General features: G+C 25.9%; 1 protein-coding gene and 1 long non-coding RNA gene across 2 annotated transcripts; both read left to right on the top strand.

Annotated features, from left to right (window-relative positions):
* Nucleotides 1–494: 494 nt before the first annotated feature.
* Nucleotides 495–7,217, top strand: LOC122500577. The gene is made up of 9 exons (XM_043609573.1): nucleotides 495–1,099; nucleotides 3,239–3,671; nucleotides 3,804–3,979; nucleotides 4,158–4,296; nucleotides 4,373–4,581; nucleotides 4,690–4,837; nucleotides 5,009–6,042; nucleotides 6,122–6,311; nucleotides 6,614–7,217. Exons 1-9 carry the CDS (start codon nucleotides 535–537, stop codon nucleotides 7,083–7,085), a joined length of 3,366 nt encoding a protein of 1,121 aa, XP_043465508.1. The 5' UTR covers nucleotides 495–534; the 3' UTR covers nucleotides 7,086–7,217.
* A 2,909-nt stretch (nucleotides 7,218–10,126) lies between these two features.
* Nucleotides 10,127–11,739, top strand: LOC122500634. Its single transcript, XR_006301495.1, has 3 exons — nucleotides 10,127–10,512; nucleotides 11,269–11,399; nucleotides 11,542–11,739. It is a non-coding gene; the product is annotated as an uncharacterized LOC122500634 (long non-coding RNA).
* Nucleotides 11,740–19,703: the final 7,964 nt, after the last annotated feature.

The raw sequence follows: 19,703 nt of genomic DNA, 5'->3' as shown, positions 1-19,703 counted from the left end.
GATTTTAAACATTTTTTTAACATAATTGAATTTATGCGAAGAAGTTTATCAGTTTTGAAAATAATTGAATTTCTCTAATCAGTTCTTAAAATTTCTATTTAAATTCATTAAAAATTGATAGTTTCTGTAATTTCAAATTGAAACCTTTGAAGTTCATCTATTTATAAAGATCGTAAACGCAACTCTTTTGAAATCTAATTAATTTTGAAATTTTTAAGTAAAATTATTCATTAAATGATTTATGAGTAATAATAATTAAAACAATCTTTAAAAAAATTTTTAGTAGTTTTTTAAAAAAATTTTTTTTTAAATTTTAAATTAAAAATAAATAATTAAATAAATTTTTAAAATTTTAAATTTTTAAAAAAAAAAATTTTATACAGTTGCCAAAAATTTCAAAAGACAATTCTACAAATAAAAAAATAATAAATTAATTCAAATATAAACATATTTTGAAAAATTTTAATTTAATTAAATTTGAATCGATTTAGACGAATAAATTCTGGATCTCGAGGGATTTGTGAGCTGGTATCAATGCCATTTTCAAGAATGGATCTCAATAAAGATTTCGCAACAGATTCGCAATACGAATATCATGGAAGGGACGCCTCATGTTATCGAAGAATAACTGGTCCAAGTTATAATAATCAAAATGAGTGGCGATATGCTGCGTCAAAGTCAAACATACCTTACGGTCCGCCGGGACTCACAGACGAGAGTTGGAGGTCACGACAACCGGATAGAGAATTTTCTCCACGCTTCGGAGACCGGATACCAGACGATTTCTACGGAAAGCAAAGAGATTATGATCGACGTCCTGGCTATGAAACTTATTATGATGATCCTCGTTATAATGTAAGACCTTATGGAACGGCACGTGGCCAACAAAATGAACTCTTATACCGACGCAGTGGCGGTGGAAGACGGGGTCCAGATTATGCCGATTATGAGTATCGAAAATCGTCGTATCCTTCGAGAGCGCAGGACAGGCATTCTTACAGAATAATGGACCTTGAAGATTACTCTCAATATCCACAGAAATTTAATTATTTTTCGAAATATCCTCCAGTGAGAGATGATCACAGATATCCTGATTCTAGTAAGTTACAATTCTTTCATTTCACATCTTTCTGAAATTAGCGTCGACAACTAATATTTGAGATTTTTGGAGACAAAAAATTTTGCTAAAATCACCTCTTTATTCACCTAGGGAGTGAAAAACATTTCCAGAGTTATTTTTTTAAAAGTAAAAATTCTCCGAAAAAAGTGTTTTATTCTTTTCGGCTTCGATAAAAAAACTCTTTTCGACGCTAAACGTCGGAGCTAACTTCAGGGACCACATTCACAGGGTTGCCACAAACAATTTAGTTTTGTTTTTCCCTGACTTTTCCCTGATTTCCATACAAAATTTTGACTTTTTCCCTGACTCTAAAGAATATTCTGATCTTAAAATTTTTTAAATTCAACAACTTCGAATAATATTAGTAGAAAACATGAAGACATCGATCACTCCGAGTCTTCGACTCGAAGACTCGGAGTGATCGATGTCTTCATGTTTTCTACTAATTAAAAATGAAACCTTTTTAAATTTCAATTATTCCTAAAAAGATCAGGCTATAATGCTCTTAATATTCAATAATTATCTAAAATTCGAACTAAAATTCATTTTTTAAATCAATTTTTATCATTATTAGAATTTTCAAACCCATTTGTTTAAAATTAAATTTTACGAAATTTCGATTATTCAGAACTTCCTCAAATAAAACATACATTAAAAAATAAAAACTTCAAATCGGTAACTTTTAAAAAAATTTTTTTTAAACTTTTACAAAAGAAATAATTCTACAGAATTCTTAGATAAAAGTATAAAAGATTTAAATTTTCAAAGATTTTAACTTGAAACCTTTTCAAAATTCAATTATTGTCTAAACTTTTAACTAAAATTCATTCTCAAATCAATTTTTATTAGAAAATTCTGCGAGAAATCATTTATTTGAATAATTAAATGTTTATTAAAATTTAATTCTCATAAATAATTTTATCAACGAATTTTTAAATAATTAAATAATTGTTTGAATTCTATTAACATTTTTAAGAATAATTACATTTTTAGAGAAATTAAATTAAAATTGAATTAAAAATAATTGAAATTCTGAGATGAGTTTAATAATATTTATGAAAATAATTAAATTATTGAGAAGAAATTTATAAAAAATTTGTATAATTAATTGAATTTCTGTCAAATTTTTATTATTTATGAAAATAGTTGAATTTTTGCGAATATTTTTATCAAAATAGTATTTTAAACAATTTAATTCTTTTGAAAAATTTTATTAAAATAATAGAGATTGAAAATCATTGACTTAAGGAAAATTTTTAAAAATAATTGAAATTTTGCAAAGAATTTTATTACAATTTTTGAAAATAATAATTAAATTTTGGAAAAGAATTTTATCATTTATAATCATTTATTCATTTATAATCATTTATAATTTATTCATTTATAATGAAATTTTGCCAAAAATGTTATTAAATTTTTTTAAAGAATTGAAATTTTCGCAAAAATTTTATTAAAATTTTTTTAAATAATTGAATTTCCAAGAAGAAATTTATTATTCAAAAAGATAATTGAAATTCTGACAAAAATTTTATTAAAATTTTTGAAAATAATTGAATTTCCGAGAAGAATTTTATTACTCATAAAGATAATTCAAAATTTGTGAAGAATTTTATTAAAATTTTTGAAAATAATTGGATTTCAGGAAAGAATTTTATTACTTATTTCAAAATAACTGAATTAATTTTTGCAATCATTTGGAACTTCTCGAAAATTCAATTTTTTAAATGTTTTTAACTAAAATTCTTCTATAAATCCGTTATTTTTAATAATTAATTAAAATATATTAAAAAATTTAACTAATTTCGAAAATTTTAAATTCAAACCTTTGAAGTTCATCTATTTTTGAAAATTGTAAACGCATCTTTATGAAAATTAGAAATTTATTAGAATTCGTGGTTATTTGAACAAAAAAGACACAAAAATTCAGAATTTTCTTATGAATTCTATAAATTTTTAATTATAATTTTTTCCAGTACTTTTAATAAAAATCCCTGACTTTTCCCTGAATTCCCTAAATTTCCCTGTGGTAATCCTGTTTTAATTCATTAAGAAAACTGTTTTTATATTCTTATCACATGAGAAAGTATGTATTTTATAATATTTTTGACGAAATTCCAGTGACCGACACAAATCAAATGGGACCCCCATTTATAATCGATCGCGACAAGGATCCTAATCATCATTGGGGATACTATGGTGGAACGTACGGAAGTCAATACGGCTATGACAACAATCATGTCTCAAATTATGATCCTCCGAAACACGTTGTTAATCCTCACAAACATCCGCGACCGTTTAGCAATAATCACGTTTATGGCCAATTTTATAATTACGGTGGCGCTTTTGGCTACGGTGACAACTACATTCCGAGTGATAGGGACGTGGCTTACGGTGGATCCGGATACATACGAGATTGTTCCGTAAGAACCGGGGCTGGATTCAAAGTGGGAAGGAATCTTATCGGCGCCACTTATCTAGCTCAAAATGTCGATGAATGCGAACATCTCTGTCTTCAGGAAAAAACAATACTTTGCAGAACATTCGCCTTTAGGTACAATTTTTACCATTAACATCCACTAAATCTTGAACTTTATCTTTTGCACTTGTATTTATTTTATACAAAACAAAACTCTATTTAATTAAATCTTTATTTGTTTAAAACTTTAAAGAATACTTTTTGCAGGTACAACGTGGAAGCTACAGACCCAACCAACAATTGTCACTTAACTTCAGTTGCTTATAAAGATCTGAATTTCTACGACGATATAGAGCCAGATCGAAACTACGACATCTATGTAATGTCGAAAGATAGAAAAAATTGCATACCCGCTAAGCAACCCTCTCAACAGCCACCAGACGGTATTTTAAACAATTAAAAGAAACTATATCTATTCACTATATTCTATAACTATTTTAATTCTACTGCTGAAGAATACACCCTTCATTAACAAAAACAATTCTTTAAATCTTTCTATATGAAATCTAAATTAGAAGGAATTTATGAATTTTGAAAATTATTGAAAGTTTTGAATTGCAGAATGTTTTTGGAGAGTTAAGAGTGGTTTCGGAATGCCGGAAGATGTAATAAAGGATAAAATCACTGTTCCTGGTTTCGGAGATTGTGAGTCGGAGTGTATTAAATCTCATCAGTTCACATGTCGGAGTTTCGTATTCAGGTTGTGTGAAAAAACATTTTTTAATAACTATCATCGATATCGTCGATTTTGCTAATTATTGAATTTTCGATTACAGACACAGTCAAGGAGAAACTGATGGTTCGAAAAATTGTTTCCTAAGCAATTGGTCAACGCAGGAAATAACTATTGAAAGATTGATTGATTTCGATGGAGCTGAACTATACGAAAGGGGTAGTTTCGGTAGAGGATGCGAACCTTTCCCATTTTCTGGTAAATCGAACTTTTCACCAACGGACCGAATAGTTCCATATGAAGAAGAAGAAGGTACAATCAACCTCTAAACGCAATTCACATTATTTCTATTATGAAGCTTTAATAATTCGCATTGCTTCTATTATGAAACTGAAATTTCACTTCTCTTTCTGCTTTCAGTTTGTTACAGTTCCTTCAGAAAGCCTTGCAGATTATCTCCGTATTCAGTAGCACTGTCAATGCGCGTAGACACTGAATTTGATTGTCGTCAGAAATGTACAAAAATGAGGAATAAAGATGATATTCCTTGTTGGGCGTACAGTTACAAGTAAGCTAAAAATATTTCTTTGGTTTTAAGTTTGAATCCCTTGATACAAGAACCAAACATAGAGCATTGAAATTAAATGGACTGCGTCTGGTCCTTGCATCAAGGCGTTCAATTGTTTTTCTAAGGTATCTACCTATCTAAGGTATCTATATTAAATCAAAAACTTTTCAGAATTAGAGGAGATAAATCGGACAATAATTGCCTGTTGAGCGACGTTCCAAGCAGAGATTTGAGACCAGGTGTGGATTACATTCCTGATGACGATCATATATTATTCGCATGGAAGGAATTGGAGTCAAGATGTCAAAAAATGGACGACACGTACGACGTTGTTGGGCCAATGTCAGTGCCAGGAGGGCCACTTAATTATCCTGATAGAAGACCATCGCAATATGATGAGCGCCCCAACCCACCTTCTGATACTGATGGTCCAGGATACCATTATCCACCACCAGATAAAGGAAAACCTAGTTTCGATTATCCACCATCTGCTGATATGGGTCCTGGCTATCAATACCCTATGCCTGACAAAGGAAAACCCAGTTTTGATTATCCACCTCCTGACAATGATAGTCCAGGCTATCATTATCCTCCACCAGATAAAGGAAAACCTAGTTTTGATTACCCACCTTCTGCAGATATGGGTCCTGGCTATCATTACCCTATGCCAGACAAAGGAAAACCTAGTTTTGATTACCCTCCTTCTTCTGATATGGGTCCTGGCTACCATTATCCTTCGCCGGATAAAGGAAAACCATTTTACTATCCACATTCTCATGACAATCCTAGTTACTATCCTGATAAAGGAAGACCTGGTTACGACTGTCCACCTCATGGCAACGAAAGTCCAGGGTACCATTATCTATATTCTGACAAAGGAAGACCGGACTTTGATTACAAACTACTGTTCAGAAGACCTTCTCGGCCTGATTACGGAAGACCGGATTATCTCCCTCCTGACAGTGGTAGACCTCCAATGACCTTGTACGGCAGACCTCAATCCGATTACCACCGTCCTGATCATCATCACCGAAGACCCTATTATAATGTTAACCGATATCCACCTCCGGACGGTAATCACATTCCTGATGAGTATCAAGCAGTAATTCCACTCGATTCCGATAAAGGAGGTTTTGGTCCACATTCGGATGCAGGAATGTCCTATGGACACGGTGATCATGACAATAAACTATTCAACTTAATTCGTAAGTTCTTCATTTACAAACCTATCATTAATTAACGATTGTTTGGAGTTTTAACAACTAAAATTACGTTTTTCTTTAGCAAGCGATCAAACAATATTCCAACATTACTCAGTGAATGGCTATCCATGCAAACGAGGAACTAAATGTGAAAGCAACAAACTAACTGGATTTTGGTCTTGCGAAACGGAAGGAAGTGAATTAGGCTCTTGGGACTATTGTTGTCAACCTACGAGCCATTGTGGCTATTCAAGAGGCTTTGATTATCCTTGGTAATTTCATATTCATAATACAAAATAAAAATAGATTCCATTTATCCATATATTCTATTTATCAAATTTCTATGAATTAAACTAAATTTCACTATGACTTCAACAATACTTCGATTAACAAAAAATTGTTCAATTACACCAATTTTTGAATCTACCGAGAATAGTTCGAAAAAAAGTCTTCTTTTTTTCGAACCGTTCTCGGTAGATTCAAAAATTGGTGTAATTGAACTCAACTAAATTATTCTTCTTACTCCATTCAAATGGGTACAATACAAAACTATTTTTTCGTTTCTCCCAAAAAGGTGCCACGTGGGACCATCAGAAAAACAGTGGAGACCATGCAGTGAAAAATACTACCCCTACCTACCGAGTTCGCGGCCAATAATTCATCCACAAAGAAGAAATCATCATGATATGGGACGTCGTGTCGACGAGGGCGATGTGGACAAAAGTTTCCTAAGCAGACGTTGGCCCGTTGCTTATCTACACTGCGAACCCCCACCTGGTGAAAGACTTCCAGTCACAACACCTGAAGTTCAAAAAGATCATCCCTCAAACAGTACAATAAGAAGTCGAAAATGGATCGCAAAAAGAACAACGGAACAACCGCCGAAAGAATTAAGATTCATTCAAGCCGTACCACTGATAGATCCCCCCGAGAGGGAAATTGAGAATGCCAATTCTACAAAAGCAAATAAATCCGAATCATTACTGACTAGAATCAGATCTGCAAAAGTTGAACGCATTAATAATCCTTTAAAAAGTAACAAATAATAAAAAATGTAATATTTAAAATGAAAAATTTTAAATGGACAGTTTACTATTTTTATTGTAATTTTTCACTATTTTTTTTACCACATTGTTTCGTTAATTAATGTAAACAGCAGAGAATTCACGATTTAAAAGTAAGACTATAGAATATTTTCATGTCAAAAGATTTTATTTTTAATTTTAAAAAATAAGTAATTTTCTAACTTATATTTTGTATATATATTTCAGATAAGATTTTCTACATTCTTAGACAATGAATGTTATTAAGAAGCAGTATTAAATATTTAATTAATTTACGTATCTTTACACAAATAGAAATATCTGCCAGAAAATTATAAATTAGATATTGTATAATTATATTTCTTTCATTTTCAGTGTAAAATTTAAATCTATTTTGAAAATAAATTTTTGAATAAGTCAAACTTTATAGTATTATTTCTAGCAAACTATTTTTCTTTCTAAATCATTTATCCTAAGTATAAAAAAAAACAATAATATTTTATTAATTTTCTATAGTGATTTTCATAAAAAATCTGTTAAATTTAATCGATTTTTGCTGTTAAATTTAACAACTACGCTGAAAACTGACATTTAGAAAAATTAGAAAAGAATTCTATTCCTTATTTTATCAGTTTTTAATCTAAAAAAATAAATTTTAAATCAAACTTGATAAAATTTAAACATTTAAATTAAAAATGAAAATTCTACCTAAATCACGATCAACGACATCGCAAATACTAAAAACTTTTGTTAAACAAATATTTAAAGTAAACTTCATATTTATTTTTGCACACAGGAATTAAAATTTTTTAAATATCGATTTCCAACTTTCTGAAATTGATTCTATAAAGTACAAAATGTAATCCTTCCAAAATTTAATTGTTTTCTACAATTTTTAACTAAACTTTCTCTTAATCAAATATTTTTTAATAATTTTGCGAATGTTCTTCAAAACTTGAATTATTTGTACAAAAAGGCAATTTTTTATAATAATTGTAACTAAAACAAAAAATCAAAAAATAAAATTTTCAAGTTAAATATTCATCTCTAATTTTCAAGTGCTTAGATTTTTTAAAAATTAATTGTTATTTAAAAAATAATTGCTCAAAAATAACAATAATTTGAAGCCAAAATAAAATAAATTGTCGAATTATTTCTTTGTCTTCATTTTTAAAAACGTTGCGGACTTCAGTCTTAAGAAAATAACTGATTTTTAACAAATTCTAATAAAAAAACTCTTAAAATTAGTTTTTTAAATATATTTTTAAATAAGTTTTGAATAAAGATAAAATAGATTTTCACTTTTATCAAATTAAATAATTTTAAATAATTGAATTTTAATAAAAAAATTTGAAAATAATTAAATTTTTTAATTTAATTTCCTTTCTTTGAAGATAATAATTGATTTTTAAAAATTTTTGATGGGGGAATTCTAAAAATTAGTTTTTCAAAATTATTTAATTATGTTGACAAAATTATTCAAAAATAATTTAAGAAGATTTGACTCTAGTTATTTTATGTGGAGGACAGAAGAAGAAAATATATAAATGAGAACTCTGGTAGTTACAACCGGAGTCCTCAATAGTGTCTGTTGCATTGATGACTTGAATGCTATAATATAACTCTAGTCACTCAGGCTTCTACTTGTCACGCAAACATGTCACGCAATTTACACACAAACACTGGTGCTTTTGCAAACACTTTCGATCCAATTATTTGAATTTACATTCACATTTTCTTATTTCGTCCTTTTCTTATTCTCGCAACTGATTTATTATCGTCATCAAAGAATATCAATTATTCTTGATTTCAATTTAGCTTAATTTGTATTTTTTAATTTAAACATGTATTTTAAGTGGATAATAGCGATTTTCCTATTATATATAGATATAGTGATTTGTTTATCACCTGTAATTACTATTAAATGTATTTAAATTGTTTAAATTGTTTTACAATTAAACGTGTTTCTTATTTACTCACGTGTTTTTATTTTGGATCGAGTCATATTAATAAAATCTCCTTTCTTAAACAATATTACTGTATAAATTTAGTAGACTGCACTTACTTTGAGAAGAATTTAACAAGCTCGTGGGAAAATCCATGTGATCCAGGTGTAACAACGATTAGGTTAGGCGACAGTTGAAATTCTGAAAAATAAAAATAATGTTACAAAATTTGGACAAAAGATTCAAATTCAGTACAGTATGAAAGATAATTAAAATTGGAAAAATATTTGGAGGATTCAATAACCATACTAGTTTTATTCAAGGTATTCAAGGGTAGGAGACAAATCACAATTGGATGTATCTGATAAAGTGTCACGTTTGATGACAATGTTTGTCAGTCCTTATTTTTAAAACGATTTTTCTTTCAACAACTCTGATAATATGCAACATTACAGAAAATTGAGTATTTTACTGTGCGGTGTAGTACTCTAGCGGTGATTTTTTATACTATATTCACATTTTTGCAAAGATTTCTATTTTACTATATGTTTATAAGTTCGTACTTCGTATAGTTGCAAATAGTAGTTACATATATCTAACAAAATCTTTAAATCCATGAAAATAAATGAAACGGGAATAATTCAGAATATACGGTATTTTCTTGTACATTTCGCGAATATGAGTTCGAATTGCCAGAAAATCATTGTTTATATTAAAGAATACGAATTGGCAAACATTTTCAAACACTAAAACACCGCGTTATTGAAAACAATACCTACTTAGCATGGTTAATTTTTCTTTTTTGACAACACTCACCAAATGTCCAATCAAATATCTGCCAGCTTCTTTGCGGGTCGTATTTCAGAATAGGATTCAATTATTGCACTGAAAGAAAAACTTTTCTACAAATAACAATTAAAAACTTATTGTTAAGAAACAAGAAATAAAAACTAACAAACTGTGCTACTGCAGCGCTGCTGACGCCGAAATAAGGTTATGGTCGCCATTTTTGCTCATCTGCGCATGACTGAAGTATCACTTGAAGTGCGCCGTAGAACACCGCTCGCACCACACGCGATAATACTAATACCAGTCGGGTATCAGTGTTACTGCTTTCTGCTATTCGACTGATATTAGTGTGTGCAGTTCGAGCGAAGAGTCCAGCTCATTATTTTGTATATTGATTAAGTATTAATTCATTGAATCCAACAGGATTTAATTGCACTCCCTGCAAATACAGGCAGTGCGACAGATGTTAGAAATTACAATAATCGTACAATTAATTAATTACAAAAATACAATAAAACTACGACTACAATTAAAGACGAAGGATGTCGCATTATTGGAAAATTAATTACAATAAAACTACAACTACTATTAGAGACGAAGGATATTGTCATCTTTGGAAACAAATGAGTATTTTCCAAACAAATTTCACTCTATTACGGACAATTACGGATCCTTTTAAACGAAGATAGCAAACAGTAAGTTTACAAAAGTAAATTTTTGTATTTTAATTTATGCCTATATTATATTTAATACACATTTGTCGTGACAGTCACATTTACGTTATTTAATTAATTTTTATACTGACACACTGACGCTCCACGACAAAAAATTTCTTATTTTCCAAAAATTTTAGGTTATGTTTATGTCACTTTTTGCCATTTTTGCTAAATATTCAATTTTGATTTTCTGTTGTCAAAAACACTGTTTATTGAATATTTTTTCCAAACTATAGATTCGTAAGTATTTCTTTTATAAAGGAGTGTTTTTTTTGTTTATCGTTTATATTAAGTAAATAAATTATTTACATAAATCGAAAAAATTCGCTATCCAAATAAAAGAAAATAGATCTGACATAAAAATACATACATATTTTGAATATTTTTGACGTTTTACATATAATTATAATGATATACGACACTTGTAATACCGTATTTGTATAAATATATAAATTTCACCTGTATGTACATTCACGTTTACGTACATTTACTTACCTACGTGCACAATTTAATATTCATAACGAAATATTTCTATCCTCGACGAAATACTTATCAGTTTCTTATTTCCGGATAATTCAAAAACTATTCACGAACTCATTGAACATGTACTTAAAAAGTTTTAATTTAAATTTTAAAAACAAATGTTTCGCTCAATTAGGTATTTTATTTAATTTTCTCTTGTCTCGACACAAGCAGAAGAATGGAAAATATTATTGATTTTTCGAAATTTTGCAGATTTTTATGGTGAAATCTGAACATTCGGCTGGCTTGATGTGACACAGCCGAATTTCGAACAACATCAGCTATGCCGACATCTTGCCTTCGAAGCATCCAGTTTTTCTGTTCTTCCCAAGTTTAATAACACTGTAAGTAGAAAAAAAACTAATTAATCAATTAAAATCAATTATATTTTTAGGAAAAATAATTTGTTTTATCAACAGTTTTTTTATCGTATTCGTATTAATGGAATACAAATTTTTTTAAGACAAATTCTAAATATTATTTCAGGTTTTCACGTAATTGTTGAAAAAAAATATATTGGCCACTTGTCAAGAAAATGATCTATAGAGTTTATTGAATCGTGAGAAATCAGACACATTCTTTGATAAATCGACTAATGCTCTGCTATCTTATAGCTTTAAACACTTAAAAGTGATATCTATTTTACACAATTTTAACACGATAGCTGTTATTTTTTCTAAATATTTTTTTTTCAAAAACAAAAATAGTTAAAATAATATTTCAATTTTGATAAATATGACTATAATTTTAATTACAATTTAAACGAAATTATTTTTTCCTAAAAACCAAAATTTTCTATCTTGTGCTTTTGAAAACAGTTTAGTTTTGATTATTTTCGAAAGATTTTATTAAACAAATTTTTATTTTTATGAATTTATTTCTATTTTATTATTTTAACATAATTTTATTAAAAGGCGAATGTATTTTATTAAAAATACAATTTAAGTGAATTAATTTAATATATTATTTCCCTTTATGTCATATCAAGGAGAAAAGTCAAATTTAACTCGAAATTAAATAAAATAAATTGATATTTGATAAAATAATATTTCAGGTAACATTAATTTTTTAGTGAGCACTCAAAGACATTAGTGTCGACTACAATCTAAGTGCATTGACTTCTGATAATACGTAATTTTGTATATATACGCATGAACATGCGTCCATTCAAATATATAAGCTTCGACAGCAAAATCAATTTAATTGAATCAGCAAATACAATCAAATAAATTGATTTCTTTTATTAAAAATGTAGAAATAAAAAAATATACAATTATCCATATTTTTTTATTTCTTAACTTACTTTTTTAATTCAAGAAACGTTCAAATATTAGCTTCAAATATTAACAAATAAATATTACAAAAATTGAATTTAATTTAATATTTTTTACTTCTTGACTTACTTTTTTAATTCAAAAAATGTTCAAATATTAACAAATAAATATTACGAAAATTGAATTTAATTTAAAGTTCACTATTAAATAAAATAAATAAAAAATAAATATTAAATAAATTTGTCAAATTTAACAAATAAAAACTACACGAAAAAAAAATTTACCTGGAACTAAATTTCACTATATTAGCAAAATTTTTAGTTCATTTAGTTAAGATTTATTCTAGAGAAACTTTTCATTTTTCTATAGTTCTTTTTTTCGTAACAAATTTAAATAAATTAATTCGCAGTCATATCTATGAAATTTGTACTTAAAAAATACTTTTTCGAAAGAAATTTTTCCAAAAAGTCTTTTTTACCCAAAAATATTGATGATAATAAAATATTTTTCTTTCCGAAAAAAAATGAGGAAAGAATATTTTTTAAAATTAGTTTTTAGAAAATAGTTAACAGTCAAAATAGTGAAAATAAAATTCGAAAAATAAATAAGAAGGTAAAAATTGATAAATATTTAAAAATGTAAATTTAATACTTAAAATATTTTCCATGCGCGCACACTGCATCCAAAAGTAGAAAATAACTTGATTAGAAATATATTCTGCGAGGAGAAAATTGCAAATAAGCGATGAAAATAAAAAGTTTAATTTACTGTTGACATGCTGAATTTGAATGGGAGAAAAAAAAATGTTCATAATCACACTAATCCTAAGACACTGGCGATATTGAAAGGAAGAGACTTATCGAAGAACTGGTGGTGTAGGCGTTGAACTGAAGACGTAAAGTAAAGGACGTGGACGTCGCGACGCATTTTAAGAGGGGAGGATGCCTCATATTTCTTAGCTTCTTCTATTGGGTCCCACCACTTGTCAGTTTCTTCTTTAAACAGATCAACATTTTTTTTTATTGTTTTTTCGGTTTTCTTTTCAACACCTCTTGTTTAATCCATTTTCGCTCATTTTTATTCAATAAAATTTTAATTGAATTTTATTCAATAAAATTTTAATTAAAATTTATTCAATACAATTTTAATCAAATTGTATTCAATAAAATTTCAATTAAATTTTATTCAATAAAATTTTAATAAAATTGTATTCAATACAATTTTAACTTAATTTAAATTGAATTAAATTTAATTAAAATTTTATTGAATAAAATTTAGTAATTGTTTTATAATTTTCTCACTCGGTTGTCTTAATTATTGATAAAACTTTCGATCACTCCGAGTCTTTCGACTCGGAGTGATCTTATTTCTCAAAGTTTTATTTATAAAAAAAAAAAAAATTAGCAATTTTTGTAGAAATAATTACAAATGAAGAAAAATGTATTTTATTCAAGTAAATAATTATTTGTCTTTTATAAAGTAAATTAAATGCTATTTGCTCCATATACTGAACTTATTAATTCAAGTATACAATTTATTTCGATAATTTCAGTATTCGAAACAAAAATTTGAAAAAAAACAAAAAATTTATTTATTGTAAATAAAATACTTAAAAATTATTTGATTCAAGTATTTATTTTTTTTTAAAATAGACAAGTAATCGGTTATTTGAATCAAAATTCTTTTCAAAATGAATATTATAATTCAATTATTATTGCCATTATTTTATTAGTCGCAGGACTCTGATTACTTATTTACTTTTTCTTTACTTTAAAAAGTAATTTTCTTGTAATTAAATATTAACTCAGAAAACGAAACATTGTAAACAAAAAAGAAAAAATAAATAAATTATTAATAGTGTTATTATTGTACATCAGCAGACAACCCAAGGCTTTATGTCACAATTGCATAACGGTTTTACAAGAATGTCACAAATTGTTACAGTTACGTAAATATGACGTTTCTGCGATTGTTTACTGTATATATAATAATAATAATTAGGAAAATAAATAACGTTAATATTTTTCGATTTCTTTAAATGTGATTGTATATTTTTTATTATATTTTAGTTTGTATAATAATTAATATACAATTATTATAAAAAATAAAATAATTGTAACAATAATTCATTATGACTCGTTAGTTCGTTAATTAGTTTTTTAGTTGGTTAATTAATTAGTTAGTTCGTTAATTAGTTTTTTAGTTAGTTAATTAGTTGGTTGGTTGGTTATTATTGGCAGTTATCCCGTTAATGTTTAAAGAAGAATACAAAAGAGTGAAATTGAATTAAGCGAAAAATTCTATAGAGGCGAATGGTTATTGGAAGCTCCATAACAATCCAAAGAGTCCCTCAACATCGTGATTTCCGGTGGCGGCGTTGACCGGATATGGCAAAGAAGTAAGTCGTTTGCCATAGCGTTGTAACGAGTTTCATATGCGAATCACGCAATCCGTGTACATACCAAAGTCTGATGACATCACATATATTTATACTCATTGTATCTAAATTCGCCTATAAATGTTTAAATAACTTTTATTTATAATTTCATAAATAAATATTATTTCCGAAACCAATAAATATTCCAACAGAACATATTTTGTCTAGAGACAAGAGAGTAAATTCTCCTAGGTGCTAATTATAAACTGGAAAATGAAAAATGAACATTAATTTCGAATTAAATCAAAAATTCAAAATAAAATAGAAAACAGAATAAATAAAAAAAATAAAATTAAATATAATAAAATAAAAATAAAAAATTTAATAAAGTCGGCTCATTAGCCCTAGGAACTTATTTTTGAATAAATAAATAAATAAAAGTAAAATAAGACAATTCTCTTCATTATTTTCAATTAAATAATGCTGCAAATATTAGAAAGAATAATTTTTATTTGAAATTCTATAATTGTAAGAATTGTAAATAAATGATTTGATAAAATTCCAACTTTAGAAGAAAATAGGCTTGTATAAGGTATAAAAATATTCTTTTCGTGGGTTCAAGAGCCAATGCCATTGTAATTTTTCTTTTTCGATTTTTATTTTTTTTTAACACCTGATATGTGACTATAAAATTTATACTGACTTGTCTTAAACATTGCATCGGATCTTTTATAGCATTCACGTTTTGGAATGCAGAATCATCTGATTGTAAACAAGGGTTCCCGTTTCACTTGTACGGTTTTCACGGAAAATAAGTGAAAAAACAATGACTTTTTACATTATTACAACTATAAAAAAATAATCAAATTTTAATATATTTAATAATTCAAATTTTCCCGGAATAATTTATTTATATTATTAATTTTTTTTTTTTAATTTTTACATTAAGTTTTATTTATTTTTTTGTTAATTTATTAGTTTTCAAATGCTTTTGATATTATAACAATTATTAACAGAATGAAAATTTTTTTGAAATTTTATATTTTTATTTATTCTCTCTCTCTCTCTGCAAATTTTTTTTTTATTTTTATTTCTTTATATTTTTTATTTATCTGAAAAAAACAGACAATATTTCTTTACTGATAAATGTTTAAGAGCAATGTAGGAATTTTTTATCTAGTTGGAAATTTGTCAATTAAAATAAAATACTGGTTTCAGTCGCCTATACGTTAAATCAGCTTTACATTTTCATTCTTTGCACATCACTACAAACAGGAATGTGGCGAATCGATAAAGGATCAAGTGATTCTGTCAGAAAAGCCGCAATTTTAACGAGAAATAAAAATACTCGGAAATAAATTTTTATTTATTCTAAATTAATGTATAACGAAAAGTGACAATAATTTTAGTCTCAGCGCAATCAAAATTTAAATTATTTAATACAACGCGCGACAGAAAATGCGAAAAAGAAAATATTTTATTTATAACCGAAAAGTTGAATATTATCAAATAAATTACTTGAATCAAAAAATTTTTATTTAAGTATTTTATTTACAATAATTAAAAGGTTTTTTCTTTTTAATACTGAATTATTGATTCAAATTCAATTTATTTCGAATACAATTTAATTTAAATAAAAATTATTTGATTCAAGTAAATATTTATTTGATTCAAGTAAACATTTATTTGATTCAAGTAAATATTTATTTGATAATAGACCAATAATATTTATTTGAATTAAATTTTTTCTTTTCCAGTGTAGAAAAATTTAAGACCTAAATAATGAACTAAAATTTTTTTATTTATTTATTTTATTTTAGTTTTGGTAAAAAACAATTTTTTTGGTATTGAATATATTTTTTTAATGTATGAACTTGATGTCTGTTGTTAAAACAAGTCCCAGTGGAATCTCCCTTATTTACATACACAGTACAAGTGTCACAAAAGGCCCTTTCTTCCACCTGCGATGAATGAACGTCAAGAAAGCAGAAGTCTTTTGATTTTCACAGAACATGACGAATATGAAATTTAAATAACAAAGATGAACTTTTTAAAATTATATACCATCTGATGCAAATATAAATTCTTCATAGAATTTTCCTTATAATATAAAAAATGGATCTTTTTTCATTTTCATATTCAAAAGAATTATTTTCGTTTCAGTTACCTATGTTCACAACGTTGTGAACGCAACGTTTATGATCAAAATTCACTCACGTTAAAAATTAATCATTTTTGTACAGGAAATAATATTAATGCTTTCAAAATTTTTTTTAAGTTGTCGATAAAAAAATAGTGTAAACATTTTTTTTAGAAAGAAATTTAAAAACTTTCTTCTAAATTGTTGGAAAAAATGAGAGAAAATGTTTTTTTCTAAATTGTTGACTATAAACTTTGTGAATTTCACCAAAGTAATTTTTATTATTATTCATTGAACTCAATATCGTATAAAAAAATAAATACCCGAATTTTTCAAAATTAAGACATTGAAACATTTTACAGGAGAAAAAAAGTGAGGATTGATAGTGCCTAAAAAAGTTTCTTGAAGAATTATGATCGTTGCCATCGGTACAACATTTGTGTCCTAAAGGAAGAAGCCATTGAGGAATAATTAATCGGTACGCCAAACACGTAAAACATAAAACCATAAAAACCTTCTGCTTTTGGTATAAGAGTTGCTGTGTATGAGTTCCCTAAAAGTTTCTTTAAGACACGTTTCTGCAGATACTTTTTGGCGCCGTGAAAATACAAAAACTCAGATATAGTTTTTTCGAAACCGCACTGACAAAAAAAAATCTATTTCATTCAAATAAACGATTACTTGTTCATTACACAGAAAAAAAAATTATTTAATTTAAATAACAACTACTTGACTATATATTATCAAGTAAATATTTACTTCAATCAAATAATTTCTAGTTTCATCAAATAAATTTTATTTGAACCAAAAATTTTAGTATTTGAACTAAATATTTACTTGAATCAAATAATTTTGTATTTTAATCAGATAATTTTTATTTTACTCAAAAAAATTGTATTTTACTCAAAAAAAATGTATTTGAACCAAAAATTTTAGAATTTAAAGCAAATACTATATTTAATTGATTTAAATAAAAATTATTTGATTCAAGTAAATATTTATTTGATAATGAACAAGTAATGGGTTATTTGAATCAAATAATATTCTTTCAGTGTAAAAAATAAATAATTATTATTTGTATCAATTTTCATATCAACAATTCTTATTTAAATCAATTAAATGGTTATTAGTTAATAAATCATATCTGAATGTTTATTTTTAATTTCTGTTAAAAAATGTTAAACCTTTTTTCTCGTTAATTACAAAAATAATTTGAACTTCGAAATTAATTTTTGAAGACAAATTAAAAAAAGTTGAATACCTAGACCAGTTTTAAAATTATTTTCAATTTTTTTCTATTTAATAATAATAAATGTAATAACTTTTTTTTAATATATTTTTTTAATAAAAAAAACTATAATATGGATTTCGAAACGGAAGTAGGTCGTGCAAATGAAAAGGTTCGAAATGTGTTAATAAAGAAACAACCGACTACAGTTCTATTTTATGTGAACGAAATCCAACAAAGCTTAGCAACAACGGAATTCCTACATTCTTTCATTTAGAAAAAAAAATTATTGTCAGTACTTATCTGTTAAATAATTAATAATAAAAAATAAAAAAAGTAATTTTTATAGTCAAAATTACTAACGGAGTAATTTGCATTTTTGTCTCACGAATTTAAAAAAGAAAAATGTTATTAAAAATATGTTATTTAATATTTTAAATGTAATAATAATTTTGGAATCGTAAATTTTATTCTTTGTTTAATAGTAAAGAAGAATTTTTATAGAAAAATTGCAAATAAATTATTAACAATTGTATGTTAAAGTGTTTTAATTAAAGAAAGTCAATTAACATTAGTTTCGATATGAGTGATAATTAAAACCACCTGCAAAAACGTAGTCAACAAATCGTTTTACAAGCAAGTATTAATTTGGTTCAGTGATAAATTATTGCAAAATAATTAAATATTTAAAAAAATTTAATTTTAAAAATTTTACATCTGAAAAAAATTTATTTGATTTAAATCAACGACAACTTGTCTATCTATCAATCATAATTTAATTAACAAAAAAATACTTGTATAAAGCAATTTTTATTTGAGTAAATTATAATTATTTATTTGACTCAAATAAAAATTATTTGCTTACTAAAATTATTGATTCAAATATAATTTATTTTAATTAAACAGAATTAAATACAAATTATTATTAAATAATTATTAAATTAAATAAAAATTTTAATCAATGAAATATTTATTTGATAATAAACGAGTAATCGATTATTTGTATTGAATAATTTTTTTTCTGTGTTTGTAGTTTAAAATATTTTTTATTTATGAATTAATTTTTATTAATTACTAAGTTTTAAAATTCACGAACTTTCCGAAAAAGTTATTTTTCAACTAAAAAAAGTTCATAAAAAATTATTGCGAAAATATTTTCCTAGTTTTTAACGTTTAAATGAATGAATATTTTTTTCTATTTAATTATTTTCAAAAATTACTACTTAGAATAAAATTAAAAATAAAAAAATTCAAAATGAAAAGTAATTATTTTTCTAAATTAACAAAAAAATATTTTCTAACAAAATCCTACATTTTAACGAAATATAAAATAAATCGTCGTTTTATTGAACGTTCTAATCTTTAGGAACATTTGAAAACTGTTTTTTTTTTAATATTATTTTTGTAATTTTTTTTATATCTATAAATTTTTTTTTAAATTTTTATTCAACTCACCGAATAAATTGCACAAATCACTTTTAATTGAAAAGCCATTGAAACATTCGTCGATTTTCTCCAAAATTGCACTGATTTGAAAAAGAAAAATTTTCATTCATAAAATTTGTGTATGAAATTGTTAATTAAAAAAAAAAAAAAACAGTTTATTATATTTGACGTTATTTTATCGAT

This window comes from Leptopilina heterotoma, unplaced genomic scaffold, assembly GCF_015476425.1.
Source record: "Leptopilina heterotoma isolate Lh14 unplaced genomic scaffold, ASM1547642v1 Lhet_19, whole genome shotgun sequence".
NCBI lineage: Eukaryota > Metazoa > Arthropoda > Insecta > Hymenoptera > Figitidae > Leptopilina > Leptopilina heterotoma.
This window is presented reverse-complemented; position numbering and strand designations above follow the sequence as displayed.